General features: G+C 44.5%; 1 protein-coding gene across 2 annotated transcripts in view; it reads right to left on the bottom strand.

Annotated features, from left to right (window-relative positions):
* The window catches only part of LOC138569646 (uncharacterized), a 1436407-nt gene that overhangs the window by 617280 nt on the left and 799012 nt on the right, over positions 1-20115 (bottom strand). For both annotated transcript variants that reach the window (XM_069647797.1, XM_069647798.1), the window contains exons 37-40: positions 7804-8021; positions 4892-5085; positions 2601-2903; positions 399-628 (exon numbers count right to left, since the gene is read on the bottom strand). In XM_069647797.1, coding sequence (XP_069503898.1) covers positions 399-628; positions 2601-2903; positions 4892-5085; positions 7804-8021 — 945 coding nt within the window. The remainder of the gene's footprint in view (positions 1-398; positions 629-2600; positions 2904-4891; positions 5086-7803; positions 8022-20115) is intronic.

Raw genomic sequence — 20115 nt, 5'->3', positions numbered from 1 at the left:
CTCAAAAGGGAATGGGGAATGGTTTGGTGAATGGGGACTTACCGGTCCCGCCAAGGTCTGACTAGACCGGTAAGTCCCCATTGCACCAAACCAGACACAGTACCGTTATCGGTGGCAGTCATGGCGCAAATAGCACCATGACTACCACCAACCTCGGAATGGGGGCCACAGTCTTTGAAAAGCTTTTAATTCAAAGCCATTTCCGGGTCAAGATAGAGCTGCCTAGTTACAATGCACAATGGCAGACTTTTTTGGATATCGGGCCCGATTCACAGAGCATTTTCAACGGGATTATGCCATTATAAAACGCTTCTATGAATTAGGCCCGTTGTCTCTTATACAATTGTCTTTATTTTTCAGCCTTTGAAAAAATCCTTTAAAAAAAGTAAACTTCTTACCTGACAATAGCAAACTCCTTCTGCAGAGAAAGGGACGCCATGCTCCTTCAGCTCGTCTATGTTATGCTGCAGTTTTGCTGATATCTGCGACTGGGGCGACTCGGCAGCCGGCCGCTCTACGCCGACTGTCAAATGAACCTCGTCGCCACCGCTCTGCAGGCCTATCCTCACTGTGCGGTTAGTGCTTACATGTTCATACTTGACCATAACAACCCCTTTCGTTGGGAACCCTATGGAAAAAGCCACCAAAGACACACCTCTGAAAGCACTTGCTGAAAAAAGCATGGCAGGATATGTTCATGTGTTTTTGTGCTTGTAGGTATTTAATGGCGGTCGATTTGATACAGCATGTGTACACGAGATACGCAGACAACACACATTACCAAAAAAGGAACATCCTGAATTAAATCAATGCATGTGTACAAAGTAAATAGATATAAGGTGTCCTAGAGTCCTATGAGCTTAAATGTTATCGAAAATGGAGACTAAATATAATGTGATGGTTACAAATTATGATAACAATATTCACCAGAATTCACCCACCTTCTCTAGCCACCCAAAAAAAATGTAATAATGGAAAATGAGAAAATATAGAAAATGACAATAAATGTTTGGGTTCAAAAAGCTTGGAGAATGCCAGAGAGAATGCAAAGAAAAAAGAAAAACAAAACAAGAAATGAAAAAGAGGACCGAGGGAGTACGGTCCAACAAACCTGCTTCACCAAAAAAGAAAACCTAAGGAAGTGGCGAGCAATTGACATGGGTACATCAATAAAGCACTCCAAACAAACTGAACTGCCGGCTAAAGAATGTACAAACATGGGGTGGAGGTGGGCCAACTGCGCATGCTCTCCTGACAGCATAGAAGACATCTTTGCTCCCGGAATGGCAGAATTGAAGCGCAATGATGCTCAATATTTACTCTAGTGCAAAATGCATTAAAATAATACATATTTTCAGGAGGGGATACGCTTGCTCCAGTGCAAATGCTGTGCAAAATTGCATTTGCACCGATGCAAAATGTGTGTGACACAACTCCAGGTATTCTTACTGCCCAGCTAAGTGGTCACTGATCGGCCTCCAAAGAGGAGAGTGTGAGAGGTCCCACCGGGATAAGAGAGGGTGCCTTTAGGTTAAATACAGATAATCAGGTGCCATAAGTCAGCAGACAAAAATACCATGTGAGATATTACAGAAGGAAAGGACACAGGAGGAGGACTGAAAATAGATCAACGATTACATACAAGAAACAGAAAATAGAAATGAAAAGCTACAAGGATACATGTCAGGCTTAGATCCACGGGCATAACAAAGCAAAGACAGCCATGACGCCATGCCAGGAATAGCACATGGTACATGAATCTGCTATGAGCACTAGCTGCCTATCCGTGAGCCCACCATGCCTCAAGGACTTCCACCCACTTTAGCACAGGAAAGGTGGATTTAGGCCACTTCATGACATCAGCTGACCTGGAGTAGGAGAGCTACTGGCAGAGGGCCGGAGCGTTTTTCAGCAATGGTCAGCAGACACGTGCTGAATATATATTAAACTACATGATATTGACTGCTTCAATACTATACATTCATGGCACATTTGATCCATGCCAAATGATGCCATTTTAGAGATTGATAAAAACATACTTGGCCAGACTTTTATTCATATTTGGGTTTTCTGTAAAAAGCACCCCTTGGTGCCACCTCCGTCAATCAGGCAGCTTGGCAAGCAGGCGTTATTGTCTGGTAGCATACATGTGTTATGGCAATCAGTGACAGTTTTCCATCAAAGTAAGGCTTTTAAACTAAACCCTTAGCTCCCAGGATGTGTTGTTGGGGTTCTACTGGTGAGAATCACCTCGGGGTTGGGCCATACCAACCAGCAGACATGGATAGGGGCCCTCGCTTTGTCTGGGCCATTAGTTTGGTATGGTGGGCTGTTACTGGTTAGTACGACGGGCCTTGTACTGACTATCACCAAAATCAAAACCCAGTACTAGACTATCTGGCTTAGCATAGGGCTGTGTTTAGTGAAACAGAGTTTGCACTCATAGTAAATTCCCCTTATGCAAATCTTGAAAAAAGGGCGAACATACTTCAAAAATATGCTTGATTGAATGTCTTCATTTTCTAAAGAAGGTGAGACCACTCGATTTATGACAAAAACAATCTTTTGTGAAGCATTACCATTAGGTCTTCAGAGCCTACCTGCTTGTTTTAAAGATGTGATATTGTGGGTCAGAGTCCCAGTCACCCCTTTCTGCTCAGGGCTGACGACATTTGAAATGTCGATGCACAGTGATCTTTCATCCATCTGAACGCAGGCCTGCCCTTTCTTTGCTGCTTCAGTGTGTTCCAGCTGCCCTTCCAACTTGCCCATCAATGGTAGAGCCTGACTGCCATTTTGAGTAAGGATGAAAGTGATGTTATGAAGATTTGGGTTTCCAAAAGCATTCCTGTTTTTTAGATAAAGCCCATACAGTGCCTCGTTTATGAGGACACTGATATTACCTGCAAAAGAAAAGACTACACAGTGAGGAAATAGCGCAGAAAGTGACACCTGAGTAAAAAGCGTAAGAGAGTGCGTACAGCTGCAACCTACCAGATCAGTCAAAAAGCTGATCACCTGAGCAGAATGATGGCACATTTTATCATTTGCAATCCAATTAGCGACAATGCACACACGCTATTTAATATTGTATGCAATATCTCGAGTGATAACAATGATATGTACTTTAACCAATGAAAGCACGGGTAATGAGCAAAACACCTGCGTGGCATGAACGTTGATGCAACGTTGGATAAGTGTTCTTAACCCCTTAAGTGCCTGGCTATTATGCAAGTCTATGCAAAAAGGACGAGCATACTCGTCCTTGGCACTTAAGTTAAAGGGATGTACTCCAATGTTCCACATTTAATCCCTGCAATCTGTGAGTCCTCTAGATGTACACATACACATATTGTGGTACCCACAGGTGCAAACTCCATCTATACACCTGTCAAGCAATCCAAAGATTAGTCATACTGTAATCCCAGTCATAGCAATGCATGACTTCGAATAAAGAAACTGTGCATTGCATGTACGTGACAGGGCAGGATCAGTGGAGTAAAACGAGACAACTATTGATAATGGAAAATCATCCATATTTAAACAGCATTGAAATAAACATTATGACTAGGTGTATCCCATATGCCCAGGTCACTGAGGTTACACTATGCCCAGGCATATCCATGACATGCCCAGTTACATCCGCATATGTCAGGCTACTCCCATTATATATCCAGGGGCAGTCTTATATTCCAGGTACAGCTTTTACGCCCAGCTACTACTAGCATATTCACCTTGCAGGCTTGGTTAAGTCCTCTTATGCCCAGGATCAGCCATACATGCCCCTGTACATCACACATTGTAGGTCACTGTCATCATATAATAGGTGCACCCTCAGACGCCCAGGTACTACATTCATAAGAGCCTGTAAAGTTATTATAGGCCCAGGTAGAGCTTCAGACACTCAGGTGCAACCTAAACCTCCCAGGTACAGCCACCATACACTGGGTACAGGATGTATATGCCTCAAGACAACCTTCCTATTCTAGGTGTATAGATCATATGCACGCCAAGACATCATATACCAGGTAGAGCCACCATATACCAGGTAACAAATATCAAATGCCCGTTTCAGATTCATGTGGCTGGGTACTCCTGCCATAGTCCAGATGCAGACTCATAGGCAAAACTGATGCCACCATTTGCCTAGGTAAAATCTTGTCTGGCCAGGTAAAGCAGCATATGCCTACAAGCATACATTAAATAGGAGGTACAGCCGTGCATGCCAAGGCAAATGCATCATACACTAGTCACAGCATAATGTGGTCAGATACTGCCATCTTATGCTATATGGAACATCACATTCTAGGTACAGGCATGGCATTCCAGGCTGCATCATTCTCCTAGGTACAGTCATCATATACCATCAAGAGACTCAAGTGCACTGTTAATGCTTGGCCTAAATAGAACTGCAAATGGCCATGTAGAACCACTGCATGCTATGTGCTGCAGCTATATGCCAGGTTCAGCGGCTTATGATTACAATATAAATATATATATATATTGTAATCATAAGTCGGGTGCACTGTTATATGTCAATTCTACTAACTCATATGCTACAAACAGCCTCATCCGCCCAGTTCACCTTCATCTTCTAGTTAGTTCAGACTACCATCCACAGCCATCATATATTAGGTACAGCCTGCTACAGCCTAGCACTTCTACTCTTGTGCCAGGAGCAGCTTCATATGATGGGGACAGCCATCATACACGCACATGTCCAGATACACCCTGACATGTCCGCGCGCTGCCCTCATACTCGAAGCAGCGCTTCACATGTGCCACTGCAGCACCTCATATCCATATCTGCAGCCATCGGTGAGCAGGTAATGCTTCATACTCCAGGTTACAGCCTTTGGGCCGCTCAGCTGCTGCTCTCTGATACACTCACCTTCGTTTAGGTCGTTCTTTTGCTTCAGAGATCCAGCCAAAGAGAGGAATTTGGGAATAGCTTTCAGGTCGTCTACATTGTGTTGCAGTTGCCCATTCATGGATAGAGAAAGACCAACCTTTTCTTCTCTGAATCCCGCAAAGTCCACCTGAAATGTGCTTTGGTTTAAACAGATTTCAGAAGACATTGATATCCTAAGGATAAAAAGAGATCTGGTATCAGAAAACAAGGCAAGTGAGTGGAAACACAGGGATGCATACAAATTGACCTTTCACAATTGATTGTGGGAGAATTGACCTTTTCACAATCGATTGTGAAATGAAGGTCAATTAGGACAGACATGTGGGGGAAACCCCCTCCAACCTCCCACTCAATTCAAAACCCCCCGCAACCACCTACCCAATCCCATTATATTATTTAAATAAAGGTAAAGGTCAATTGTGCAGAAGGTCCATTAGGACCAATATTATTAGGTCAATTAGGACAAAAGGTCAATTGTAAAATGTCAATCTGGATAATACCGAAACACACGCTTTGTGTCCTTCTAAATGGAGTAAATGATTTGGGCATTGTAGGTGTGACATACAGTTTAAGCCTAGGGGTACGTAACATGGAACTCTCTGGGTGTTTTGGGATACGACAAATGATCCCTCACCCTGGTGTATGGTGACAAGGGCTGATGGTAGTTGTAGTCCAACACATCTGGAGAGCCAAAGGTTGCAGAACCCTGGGGAGAAATGAGACATTCTTGTCTACTAATGCCCTGTGTTCTCCCTCAGCCTGTTCTCAGTGGACACGCACTGAGGCAAGGGCAGAACGTGTCCTTGATGGGCTGATGCTATTTAGCACTCAGTGGGGCAACAATGTCAATTAAATATTATAGTAGGGGAACATCTCTGTCACTTATTTAATATGAATTGTTGAGTGAAGGGGCGCTTCGGCACAGTCCCCTCCCCCGTTAGACCGCTTCTTTCCCTTGCAGTATTGGAAAATGTTGTTCCTTTAGATTACACAAATTGTCTCATTTGTAAAACATCTGAAAAATGCCATCCATTTTAGGACCATGCGTGGGGCACCCAACATGACAGCGGGGCAAAATCGTCCCACCACTGCTAGATTTTAGACCAGCAGGCGGCCTGGTCTCAAATTTAGTTCTGTTATCCGATAGACTGCTAGTCTCTGGGCCTGGCTCAGTATCATGGCACATTCCTCTATGCTGTCCTCCACCGATGAGGCTTCCGCCATAGCATCACCGCCATGGTAACACAGCGCTGGAAACAGGCAACACTCCCTGCATGTCAGTGCTTCTGTAACTATACAACTGAGGCTGGAGTTTACCTCCTCACAGGCACTTATATATTGTGCTTCAGAGTCTAAATGCTGTAGAAGTATAGGTGACCCTTTCCTGACCAGGTTTAAGAACTGATCCATCATGTGGTTGTTGTTCTCTCCTTTACTGATCTTGGGCTACTTTATTCTTGTAAACTGCAAAGGACCACATTTAATCTGGAGTTTGAGCTATAAATTAAAGGCAGGCCCAGGCAATAAACCACCAAATCTCTTAGGATTCCCAACGCACTCCTCAAGTCCTTCATGCATTCAATTTATGTTCATGTTTTCCAAATCTGCCTAGTAGCGCATTACAGTTAGTCCCATTCACATTAGCATAAGCTCATCTTTTCTACAGCAAAAACTCTACGGTCCATCTAAGGGACTGACATGCACCATCAAAACACCCGCCCCCCCCGCTTCACAGCTTCCTCCTTTCGATTATGGCACTCACCCCCTCTGTCCCATCCTCTTATATTATTAGCATTACTCCTTTTCCGTGCTTAGTATAAGGTCTGGATACACTCGACAGGATCACAGTTAGCAAACTCTCAGTTGAGCCTGGTTACTCTTAGACGATGAGCATTTGGCGCAGTGTAAATAAATATGAACATAACATATATCAAACTATCACGTCATATTATCTTTAGATTTATTTTTAGTATCCTAACTTCTTTCTTTATTTTACATTTTTAAGTGGAAACTGTAAATGTTATATTATATTTGTCTGGGTGTAGGGTGCACTTTAAAAGTAATTAAATAAAACATTTTTAAGACATTGCAATAAAAATAAATTCACAACACTAGGGTTCAGAAACCTCTTTAAAGGCCTTCTTGAGTTGGAGAAACAAAGCCATTGTTTAACTTGGCTCTTGAGTTTGGACTAAACCATGCAAACACATGACATTCTCTGGTAGATTTTACGTCAAAGCTGTCAACATTTACGCTTTGAGCTCCCTCTCTCCTTCAGGGATTGGATGCTCTCTAAATAGCGTTTTAGGGTGATTTGCAAACAGACATCTCAATTGGCTGCGACACTCTTGGCATCTGGCATTACACAAAATCTGGAATGGATCAAGCTATGCTGAACTCTAGCTTAAAGGATACGTGTAATAAATGCTTTTTAAAAGCAACTTAATCTAGGATTTTTTATGAAAAATATTGTGTTTTTAATTAAGAAGTGCTCTGTGCCCGAGTTTCCTGGTTGGAGGGCACGCGAGGCAAAGCATTACTCCAAATGAACTCAAGCTACGCCATAAACATGTCAACATTCTTCCTGTCACTCAACTACGCAATTCCGAATCCTTAATTACAGTCTCGTAAAGTAAACCGTAAGAGCCTTGGAGCATACATGACCTCACACTTGCTGGTAAATGTAAAGGCCCACTGGGACGGTGTGTAATGCACCCTTTTTACTCAGGCAATTAGAGCGTCGAATTTCCTCCACAGGAAAAAGGACAAGTACATGACTGTGTGAAACCAGTCCTTGCAAGTGTTTTTTTTCCAACTAGAAAATCATTTAATTGGAACATCTGTTCCTTAACTCCCGCCACCTGGGCATCATAGCCCGACCACCCGTTTACCTGGATGGGAATGCTTTGCCCACCAGCCGTAACTGGGCGTATTCGGGTTCCTTGAAGATTGACTGATGCATCAGGGCGTTGACGGAAAGCATCTTTGCATTCTTTCTGTTCTCATTGCTGATATCAACCTCGAAGAGTGCCAGATCCTTCCCGGCAACACGAAGGCCCATTGTTCCGTTCACGCTGTTTTCCCCATAATTCTTTGCAACTGCATGAGCCTAGGCATTCGCAGCGGAAAAGAAAACAACAAGATAGGTGAAGGAGACAAATGTGTGTTATTAACCAACTGCGCATGCTACGTTATACTTTAAATGCAAAAAGATTTTGGATTTGGAAGTAGTATTCTAAGTCATAAATGTATGCAAAATAGGTGACGGATTCCGACCCATCAGGATCGGACTGGGACAAGAAATATGCCCGAACACCTAAAAGAAAATAGGCCACCCTTTGCCTAAAAAAAGTGGCCCTCAAACCATCATCCGTGAATGGCATCAATTCACGACTTTACAGAAAGTGCTACTTATGGACGGTTAATGGTGTTTGCTGTACATAACATACGTGTTTTATAATGGCGTATTCCCATAGGAAAACGTTCCATCAATCAGGCCCATTGTGTAAACGCTTGAAAAAGTGATAACATTCTGTTTGTTCTTTTTTTTTTAAAAAAAACATCATCATCACATAGCTCAATACTATAGCGTTATTTTGCAGAACCAGACTCAAGGCATGTCCACTAGTCGCCACCAGTAATGAAAACAGGGTTTCATTTAATAAGCAATACAGCCAAATGATGATACCAGAAACAGGCAGCCAACAATGTGGGCTTTTGTTAAAAATGCATTTGCAAGGCACTGCCATAGTTGTAAGTGACCATCAATGGTAGCAGCTGCCATTGTATCTGGGCATATAATAGCAGTATCTGGTGAATGCCTAATGCTTATACACAAGCCAAAACTGTTGGCTTTGCCAATGCTTGTTTTAACAGGACTTCAGTGAAGTACACCCATAGCGCTTATAAATCGAGTGGCTGAAGGCAGTGTCAAGGCAACTTTGGTGAGACACCCTTGCCTCCCCCGCCCTGGTTAGGAATGTGTCTAGCAGCACCGCACAGGACTTAACTTTAACAAGCTAAGTGACCGTTCAAATAAGTGAAGAAAGTGCCCGAGGCAAGGTAGTAGCTGCACGTGCCATGGAGCCTGAGGAGCTAGGACACCGAGGGACACGGGACATCCCATCTCATCTTGTGCACTTAATGGTTTGTGGCCTACGTGCGCAGGTCATCTGACTTCTGCATGTGCACCCAGTGTGTTACAGACACCCCGCTGCATCCTCTGTTATAACCATCCCTATATGAAGAAGACCACGCTGTCACTACTGGGGAGGAAGAAGCGTGCATTAATAATGTTAAGATTATTGGGATTTAATAGTGTCATGATAATTTACTCACACTCATGCAATTGCAGTGAGTGTGCGATATGTGTTGGGAGAAGAGAGGCTGTGTGAATGCTGTGAGTGTGCTTGGTGGAGTCGGGTGTGTATACTTGCTGTGGTTGCTGAAGAGGGGCCACACACTGACCCGGTGCTTCATCCCCAACCAGTTAAAGACACAGTAGGCAGGATGTGACCTTCACCCCCCTGTATGTCCTCCTACTTCACGTGTGGACACCATGCCTCAGTCAGCACAGGGCTCCAGCTGAACACACGCAGCACTAGAGCCGAAGCTACAGATGACCCCACCAGAAGTGGACCCTACAGCTAAGACGAGGAGCCCGTGTCTACTACTGTGTTACTGACTCGTTGTCCAGATGCCTGTGTAGCCCGCGTCCCCACGGGGCTAGTTGGGCTACATGCTGACCCTCTGAGGAAAAGCAGAAAAGGAAGACACAGACACTGGGGTAATAATATACAGGCTTTATTAAGTGTGTTCTGTGTGTTTATTTATGTAAGTGTTGGAACAAACCATCCAGCCCACCATGGGGCTGGATGGAATATGAAAGTAAAAGTAAAAGACAGAACAATAGAAAAGAACTCCCCTGCCTAAGAATGGGCTGTGCAGGGGAGAGAAAAGAATCCCAGCAGGATTTAAACATTAAGACAGTTGAAAAGGACAGTGGGATAAGAAGGAAAAAAAGGAGAGAGACTTAGCTGGGGGGTCACTGCCTCGAGCGGCCCACTGGGGCCTTAATACTTTGAAAAGCGCTGGGCGGCGCATGTGAGCCCTGCAGAGACTATGAGCAGGGGGGCCGAGCTGCTATGTCAGGGGCAGCTCAGCTACCCCTGGACTGTGGCGCCTGCCGGCCCACCCTGGGACCAGGCTGGATAGGCCCGAGAGACAATATCATCCCGGAGGTGTGGCAAGGGACACCCAGGCTCATTGTCAGGACTGGCTGGGTTAGTAACAAGATTAACATTGTGCCTTCAGAGCTGACTGGGTTAGTTGTGCTTTCAGAACTGGCTGGGTTAGTAACAGGAAGAGTTTGTACATAGAATTAACATTGTGCTTGCCCAAGTCAAGATGGAGCGAAAGAAACTTAATCTGATTGGTTAAAGGAACAATGATATGTTTGGTTTGCCTGATTGGTGGAGAGGACAATGGGTTTGATTCTTGGGAGGTGAGCAAGATTCTAAACTGCTTTTCATCCAGAGAAATTCAGTGGCTGGTTGTACATTAGTTAAGCTCCTTAAGTAAGGCCTTTTCAGAGCTCAGAAAATCTACCAAAGAAGTAAGAATATCGTTTGCTGATCCTGTTTGAACAAGAAGTCATCAGGTGGGATCGTTCTTTTAAAGATTTTAAGATTGTCACAGTGAACTTTCATTTTCTTTTATAAGAAAACTTAAAGAGTTAACAAGTTTCAAATTCATTTGAGAAAAGAGACATTTACAGTTAAAGTTATTATAAGGAAAACAAGCTTGAAGATAGTGCGTAGGAGTTTAAAGTTAATTAACTGCGTCTAATGTTCTTCAAGACTGTTTAATGTGCGCGCAAGCTCGCAAGTCGTCGTTTACGTGTTTTTGAAAGCGCGCGGTTATTCCGAGCGATAGAGCGCGTGCCCAAATGAATTGAGCGAGCAAATTTTAGCGCGTGTACATTTTTAACGTGAGAGACGTTTCAGGAGAAAGCGCGTGTTGTTTTGTGATAGAGCGCGTGCCCAAAAGAATTGCGCGAGTGAATTTTAGCGCGTGTACATTTTTTACGTGAAAGACGTCTCATGAGGAAGCGCGTGTTGGTTTGCGATAGAGCGCAAGTCCATTTTGATGAAGCGCGAGTTGTTTTAAAAGCGTGAACTGTTTTACGTGAAATACGTTTAGTTTCTCCACGTGAGTTCGGTAGCGATAGAGCGCGAGTCCATTTTAACCAGCGCGTGTTATTTTTTATCGCGTTTACGTATTTTTTCGCGCGCGCGTGTTTTGTAAAGAATCGCGTGTGTATTTTAAAAGCGAGGATAATTCTTCACGTCTTCTGTTTTCACGTGTTTATCGCACACACTTATTAAGGAAGAAACTATACGTTCTTTGTGTAAATAAGGAAACTATTCACACGCAGAAGGAAAGCAGTATTCCAGGAAGTTGAAGAATATTATTTAATGTAATTTATGCAAATGGAATTCAATACTTCAGAGAAAGACTGCAATTTATGAAAGCATTCAAAACTACATAAGGTTAAAAGAACTTTCAAGCAAGAAGAATATCTAGTTCAGAAAAGGTGTTTGCAAAGGCCATCACTTTAGGATTCTAAAGAGACTTGAGTGGCTTGAACTATATGCACAACACAAGATATATTTACAAGATATTCCACACAGATTACTAGCCTCTAAGTCTTTTACTGAGTTTTAAGAGGTAAAGAGTTTAGAGTTTATTTAGAATAATTTTAGAAAAGAAGTTTTTCTTATCATATAAGTAACTAGGTGTATTTGTTTACCACAGATACCAGAGCCTACCAGACGGTTGCAGGGCTGCAGTGTCTCCGTTGTTATTTTCTCCAAATTCCCCTTTCCCTTTCTTGGGGTTTTCAGCTCTGCTTATATTTAAGGGTTGAGAGGTGAACTCCTGGTGAGGGTCTGTGGGGCCAGCATCAGCTCCTGTGGAATTCAGTCAAGCCGGACCTTGACACTCATTAAGAACAGCCTGGACAGGGCTGCGTGTGCGGGACGGCCCTAACCGGGCCCCCCAGCCAGAGGGTCCCACCCTAAATTAAGATACATACCGCAGGTCGCAGCGGTGGGTATGGGCGGTCCCCATGTGCATAGGGGGCCATCCAGAGCAGTTCACAAGGCGCGGGCAGTGAGGTGACCGCAAGTGGTGGACGGGGTCACAGTGAAGGACCCCATTATGTCAACAGCCAAACACCAGATAAGCCAAGCACCAAATTCTCACCCAGTGTCATCTGGGAACAGGCTCCAGCCTGCAACCAGATCACAGCCTTGCATGCAATCGCCCAGAGCTAGCGCCTCAGGACAGATCTCAACGGTACTGTGTAAGGATGACTGACTGCAGCAGTCACCCCATTGTTATAGGTGTTTTAGTTTGTGTATATGTTGTGAGTCTATGTACATATATATGAGTAGTTATGTGTATATGGGATTAATGCTATGTAGGGTAAATGTTAAGAAAGGGGAAATAGAGAGATGGGGAATTAGGGGAATGTTAAGCAGGTTGACTGCTCAGTAAGGATAGATAGGATATTATATAGATGGTCATGGTTAGTTATATGGGCCTAAAGGGGAGGCACCTTGGCGTGAGATGGTGGCATATGTGGGTGGCCTGCACAAGGTCGCCTTGCAAGATGGGACAACCCACAGAGGCCATCCTCTGGCCTCACTCTCCATGTGGGTTATACCTGAGTTTAGGAGTGGGATTGGTTGTGGCAAGCTCATCCTTGGGGTCCCTAGGACTCCTCCAAGGAAGGGTGAGCCGACATAGCTGGTCCCGCTTAGATGGAGCTCATGTCAGGGGAATCCTAGGGTCTCATAAGGCCATGTTCAATAAAGAGGGACCCCGTCGGGGTCTCTATAAAATTTCACTCTGGTGTCTGTGTCTGTTAATAATCAAGGAACTCAGGCTGTGGCCCATCTCCTGTATTAACCCTTTTTTTTTGCAGGTTGCTCAGCGCCCCACCAGAACAGCTGGTCTGGGACAGTGCGGTTGTGTTGGTGAGTCAGTACCTGGCCCGGAGTATTTATAATACTGTGCTTGACCGGGCCAGGAAAAAAACAACAAAAAGGGGGCTTCACCTGCATGACTGAGATCAACAATGGGAAGTGTAGTGTACAATGGCTAAATAATCAGGGCAGACTTCTACACATCACGACGGTCAATGTGTCACTGCTGTAAAAAAAAAAAGAAAAGTGAAATCGGTTCAGCACCTGTTCGTGCAGCACCCAGGCTCGGACTGGCCACCCAATGGCCTATAGGGCAATAGGCCAATGCGCGAATTGCAGGTGCTGGTGTGGGACAGTGTTTTTGGCAAAAGTGGGGGAGTTACTTCACTGTGCAGCAGGTTGTTTTAACCACTGTTACTGAACAAAATATTCTGTAAAATGCAGTATCTGTAACATATTTTATGAAAAAACTCCCCTTTTGTACTACTCAGCCAGTCTGTCAGTAAACAAACACATTGACATTTTTGACTGTGGACGACTTTTTCCATTGGTGCCCGAGACAATGTTATGCCTCCCTCAGTCCAAAGTCAGCAGAGAAAATGTGGTTCTTGATGAAGAAGAAAACATGCTTAAAAAGCAAGTCATCAAAACAGGATGAACACCTACAGATTAGATGGAAGCATCCAAACAAGAACAATGACAATTGGCAAAGCAGATGGCTGACACCCTCTGCAACTTTTCACCATTAACGAGCATATGCTTTCCATAGGAAAATACCCACAGCAGCAGGCCCTGCAACTGTCAAGTGCCGCGGGGCCTGTGTTGTGAAGGGCGCGCCGCGCAAATTCCAGCGGGGAGAGAACATCTCCAGACAAAACCAACCACAAAGGGACATGGCCTGGTAAGAACAAGTAGCAAAAGTACAAGTCATTTTAGTAAATCTTTCTCTATGCGGTGCATCAATTTAATTAAGGGAAAGGACCAGAACAGATGACACAATAACTCTCCCCGGAAAAACCTAGTACTCAATCCCAAGGAATTCTGCCCCTTAGCTTTGCAATTATAAAGTAATTCTGATAGCTGTCTGACAGTGGTGGGGGGTTAAGGAGGGAGAAAGAGATTGGGGAATAGAGCTGTAAAGTGAATACATTTGAAGAAATTAACCAGCATTTCACACTCTTATTCATTTGAATAATACATATTTACTTCACGACCCTGGCAAAAATTCTCCCAAACTAATAAACAGTGACAACTTAGGCCACCATTATAGGACACTTGGGTATAGCGCTTTGAGGCCTGGTCGTTTTCAGGCACCTGTATTTTAATATTAAGCAAAATAGCAGAATGGGTTAAGCTCCTGCTGCAGTGATCTGTATGTAATCTGCACCCACTTGACCCAGGAACTGTTCATATAAAATGACCTTAGATTTCTTTCACGTTCCTATGTTTGTTTTGCTTTGTGCACAAGCGTCAATGTGATAGATACAAGCATGCACTTCAAGGCCATGTTATTACCAAGCTTCTCCTATACCAGGGGAAGGATCCTTTTAAAGGGTGGCTACTGTCTAGTATTAGAGCAAATGTCCCAAGGACATAAGAATTAGGGTCAATTAAATGTTCAGTCAAGTCATTGTTTTTTTTTGTTATATTAATCACAACCTGCTCTTTTCTAACCTGTAGACGCTCTAGAAATTATTTCTTCATAAATATCTCTACTTTATTATACCATAAACCCTGGAACACCGACCCTAGGTAGCACTGCAGGTTTCACTATCGGTGTGGGTGACATTTCCTCTCCCAAATACCTAGGCAACGCCTACTCGCTCCCAAGTTTTCAAGTGACACATACACACACGAAAATAAAGTCCTCCTCACTTAGTTTGTATTGTGAGCTATAGGAATGACCATTATTAGTTTCAAAGTCTGTCATTCTTCTTAATAGAGTACTAAATTAGTGCTGCCCGCTTTGCAAACCTTATGCTACGTTCGCCTGGGATTTAGGAAAAGACATCCATGAGTGTCACTGTCCACAATTATCGTGTAATTAGCCGAGGGTGACCCGCCCAATGTTCAAGGCTTGCAGTGATCAGAAAGGTGACCGAGCAACTCTCTAGGCCCCAGACAGTCATTCCCTGTCGACCTATGGGGACATGTAAAGGTTTGCTCAATATGTAAGCAGGTGCCCCCCAGAAAGAAGTCGCCAGTCTGGGTGGGGTAGTCAGCCACATTGAGGGTGTGTTTTTGTCAGACAAGAGACTGATCCTTTCACTCATGGTCTAATGTGAAGCAACTGCGACACAAGCTAAAAAGAGCACTGCGCAAAATCTAGGTTGTGATGGTTTTATGGCCTAATCGAGTGAAGTAAAGGGTTATTGTGCAAAGCCGCTCATGCTGTCAACCCGGTTAGCATGAGAAAACAACCTGACTCTCCCGACACCAAACACTGCAACCCAACCCAACTTTCGTTACCTGGACGAAACCAGACGTCAAGCTATTCACGGTGTTAGTTTAAGCATTTATTATGAAACTCGCTGAACCCGCGTAAAATTAAGTGCAATACAACATTAATCTCTACGTTTACAGCAGTAGAGCACATATGCTATGCATACGGAATGTAAACAAAGAAATAACAGTACTAGTATGCCATTTTATTGTTTATTTACTTATTGTCTGTACGCCGGCCCACGTCACAAATGTTGTCTCCAGGACGGTCCAGTAGACACTACAGTCAGTCTCCTCCTCGTCTGCCTGGCTGGGCAGCTCAAATATAGGCTGGCTCGTTGTGGCGTCTTCTTAACTAGGCCTCCTGTCCTGCTGACTGCTGCTCACACTGCTCTCTCATCCCTCGTCTTCTTTTACTTGCAGTGGCTTCCTCCTCCACAACTGTCTGAATCCCAGCATGTGTTGGGGTGTGGTGGTGGCTGACAGCACACCAATGCACTTGACGGCAGGACACAGACAGGACGTGTCTGACTCATCATGATTGTCTGTAATGCTGCCTGCTGCCGGCCTAGGCCGGCTGCACATAGCATTAGCAGCACGGCAGCCGCAGGCCCTGCCATGCCCTGGCCGGCCCTGGTAGCTCCCCGAGTCGAGGCTCAGGAGTCAGACTAGAGTCAGGTAGATGGAAAGCCCCGGGCTAGCCCTGCCCCCATTTAGCAAAAGGAAACAAAGTACGAGCGAGGTGAACAAGCGCACAGCTCAGCCGGCCCTCAACTCACACAGACATCCCGGCCACCCACACCATTTCTTCATTATTTCTAACTTCACTTTTTGACACTCTGAGAGTCTGAGCCGGAGAGTGCAGCCGGTTCTGCTGGCTGGCGGCACCACGCTGCTGGACCTTTGCAAGTCTGCCAGTGCTTTTGTGAGGCAGCATTCATCAAAGCATAGTGACCATTTAGGAAGTAAGTGTTAGCTTTCTTTGATGATTGCGCACAGTGCACATGCTGGCCAGTCAGCATGGATCCTCCATGTGCCATGCGGCGGCAGGGCAATCACTAATTATGACTCACTTGTAATAACTTTTAGAAAAAACACGCATATTATATATCTCGCACAGCTAAAACCGGCCCAGTGTGCCTCATAAAATCAGCACAACCATATTCACAAGGATAAGCAAAGCTAGCCCAGTGAACATACTGAGTGTAATTCCTTGGCTGCAGGAACTGGAGCAGTGAGATAGTGGTGCATTGGTCCCACCACTCATGTACAGAAACTAGTAAGCTCTATCTGCTTCCTGGTTTCTTTTTGCATGGTGTGTGTGAGGCAGGGGGTCTTTATGTATGAATGCAGGGGTTTGTTTGGGTGTGCATGTCAATGTAGGTTATGTTGCATGGGTTCACACGTGAATGGGCTTGTGTGTATGGGGTATGCTGAATGGGTGTGTGCATACTGTTTGAGTGTGTTTGTGAATGACATAGTGTGTATGTTCAATGAATGCATGTGTGTGCATGTGTATTGAATGGCCAGAAGAAGGCCTCTGAATGGGGTAGGGCTACATTGGTGCAGAAGCCTCTAGCATGCATATGTTTTGCTTTGTGGTGCATATGTTTATAATCTTTACATTTGTACTGTTTTTATGGGCAATGCCAACATGGTGAGTATCCCATTGGGGTCGGGGGAGGGGGAGTTCATTAGTGCAGACAGCATTTAAAAATTGTCTTACCATGGCATGGCATTTTTTACTGGCATGATGGACAAAGCCAACATGATAAGTGCTCTTATGTGGCCATACTGACCTACATTGGTGCAGCCAGTGTGGACATGTTCCTGACAATGGCATGGCATTTCTTACTGGCAAAAAGGGCAAAGCCAACATGATGAATGGTCTTATGTTGGCAGGTTCATTAGTGCAGGCAGCATGTACATGCTTTCTTGCATTAGGCATAACCCTTTTACTGGTATTATGGGAAAAGCCAACATGACAAGTGTTCTTAATGTTTGAGGGGGGTTCATTGGCACAGTCTGCAGGCATGGTTACATATTTTCTTACAGTGGCATAGCATTTTCACTGGTATTTGGGCAAAGCCAACATGGTCAGTACTCTTATGTGGGGTGTGCCGGGTTCATTGGTGCAAGCAGTGTGCACATGTTTTCTTACAGTGCGGATAACATTTTACTGGTATCTGGGCAAAAGGCAAAATTATGAGAGTTTCTATGTGGGGACTGGGGGTACTCTTGATGCAGGCAACATTTTCTTACCATGACATGGCATTTTCTACAGCCATTATGGACAAAGATAACATAATGAGTGTACTTTACATGGAACCACTGGCGAATATGAGTGTGTTGTTATGTGGGGAAACTGGCTTACATTTGTTTATCCAGTATGGACATGTATAGGCACAGCCAGCATCGGCATGACTTTTTAAACTGGCAGAATGCTGGAATATATTTTAGGCAAACGCATCATGGAAATGTAGTGGACAATTCACCAGAAAATGCTTGTTTTCTTTTTACCCAATTGTTCACTGAACATGCACTGAACAATGCAACAGTTTAACCCATTATTTAATGACCGTCTTGGTAGGAGAACCCTTGAACACCCCTTGCTATGGTCAGGCTCTCTGTCACAGGTTTCCCCTTTTTCACCTGTTTTCTCTGCTTTGCGGAGTCCTTTGCCAGGGTTTTCTTCCGAGCAGTTCGGGTCTTGTACAAGCCCGCTCGGCCGTCTTCGAATTCCAGGATTCGTTCAGCTTCTTCGTCCGGGATCTATGGAAACTCCAGGAAGCTTGGAATGGAGGCAGCACACGGAGGCAGTCTGCGCGGAATGCGGAGGAAACAGGATCAAGGAAGGTAGAAGGAAAGGAGAAGGAGGAAGGTCCGGGAACCAGGAAGCAACACAGTTCAGGAGAACGAACTACGGAGCACGTCAGGCCACAGCTATCGGTAGCGTTGAGACGTGCGGAACCGCAGGGGAGTGGCTAATTTATAGAACGTGCTGCGTAGGACGTAAAGGTCGATAGACCGCGTTCCGTGTATACGGCCATGTTGGGTGTACTACAACGAGTAACCCCCGATGTGCCAGGGACCAGGAAGACCAGAAAGGGCATGATCGATGGATCATGACAGCATGCCAATTTCTAAAACCTGTTCCACCGGGTTTACCTGGATGAATTCGGTGGAACCTTCTGAGCAATCTGGGGGAGTTCAAATTTGAGACTGGTTCCCAGGTACGTTCGCTGGGTGGATAACCTTTCCATTCCACCAGGTATTGAAGTTTGCCTCGTCTATATCGGGAATCACAAATACGAGAAACTTCATATTCCAGCTGGTCATTGACAAGCACAGGACTAGGTCTAAGAGTAGTCCGGGTAGTTTGGATGAAAGGCTTCAACAGGGATTTGTGAAAAACTGGATGTATCTTCTTCCAGGAGTCCGTGAGTTGGAGTCGAAAGGCCACAGGATTGATGATCTCTTTTATAGAGAAGGGTATATAATACCGGGGAGCCAACTTATTCGGCCTGAGATGTCAGGGTAGAAGTTTCGAGGATAGCCATACTTTATCCCCAATGGAGTATGAAGGCCTTGGTCTTCTCCTTGAACCTGCATAGTGTTTGGTTTGGATTTGCGCTCTTTCGAGATGTTCCTTGGCTTCTCTCTGAACATTTATGAGTGTTTCAATCCAGGAATCGACAGTAGGAACAGGTGTAGGGTGTGGAAGAACAGAAGGTAAGACTGAAGAGTGAAATCCTTGGCTGCAGAAAAAAGGGCTGGTCTTAACAGCCAAATGGTCCGAATTATTGTAAGCAAATTCGGCTACTGGTACTAAAAGTGACCAATCATCCTGGACTTTGGTACAGAAACAACAAAGATATTGTTCAAGGGTTTGATTTATTCCTTCTATGACACTGTTGGTTTGGGTTGATATCCCGAGGAGAGAGCTCGTTGAATCCCTAGTATCCTGCAGAGGTGTTTCCAGAATTGAGATATATACTGGGGTCCTCTGTCCGATATGATCTTGGAAGGAAGTCTATGCAGTCGGAAGACGTGTTCCAGGAAAATACCAGCAAGTTCTGAGGAAGATGGTAATTTATACAGAGGGGTAAAGTGAGCAATATGAGTGAATAGATCAATGGTGACCATGATAGTGGTATAACCTCTAGAAGGCGGCATTTCCACAATGAAGTCTGTAGCAATGATTTCCCATGGTCTGGTTGGTGGTGTAGGCTGTAATAAGAGACCTGCTGGTTTCTGGTTATCATGTTTGTTCTGATTACAGACGGAGCAAGATTGAATATACAGTTGTACATCGGTGTTCATCTTGGGCCACCAATATTGTCTTTGTATTAGACGGAGGGTGTTGGAAATACCACGATGACCGGAATGAAAAGTATCATGGCAGATATGTATTATTCTTTGTTGTAATTTTTGTGTAGGAATGACCCGATTGGTATCTTTGAACAAGTATCCGTTCTTGACTCTCAAGTTCCATTGATTCCTTTCTGAAATTCCTTTCAAAAGTTCCTAAGTCTGAGTTTGCATACGAATCTCTTTCAGGAGGTTGTTTGCTTGAGCTATGAATATGGTATGAGGAAACATCTTGGGATACATCCGATCTTCCGGAGGTTCATAGTCTGGACAACGAGAAAGTGCATCAGCTATTACATTTTGGGTTCCAGAGACGTGGTGAATCTGAAACTGATATTGGGCAAAAAAGAAGGCCCACCGAGCTTGGCGACTATTCCTACATTCCAGGGCTTGCAACAC

The sequence above is a fragment of the Ambystoma mexicanum genome, chromosome 2q (genome assembly GCF_040938575.1).
Source record: "Ambystoma mexicanum isolate Mex_15411 chromosome 2q, UKY_AmexF1_1, whole genome shotgun sequence".
NCBI lineage: Eukaryota > Metazoa > Chordata > Amphibia > Caudata > Ambystomatidae > Ambystoma > Ambystoma mexicanum.
The sequence above is the reverse complement of the archived record's forward strand: the minus strand, read 5'-3'. Positions and strand labels throughout refer to the sequence as shown.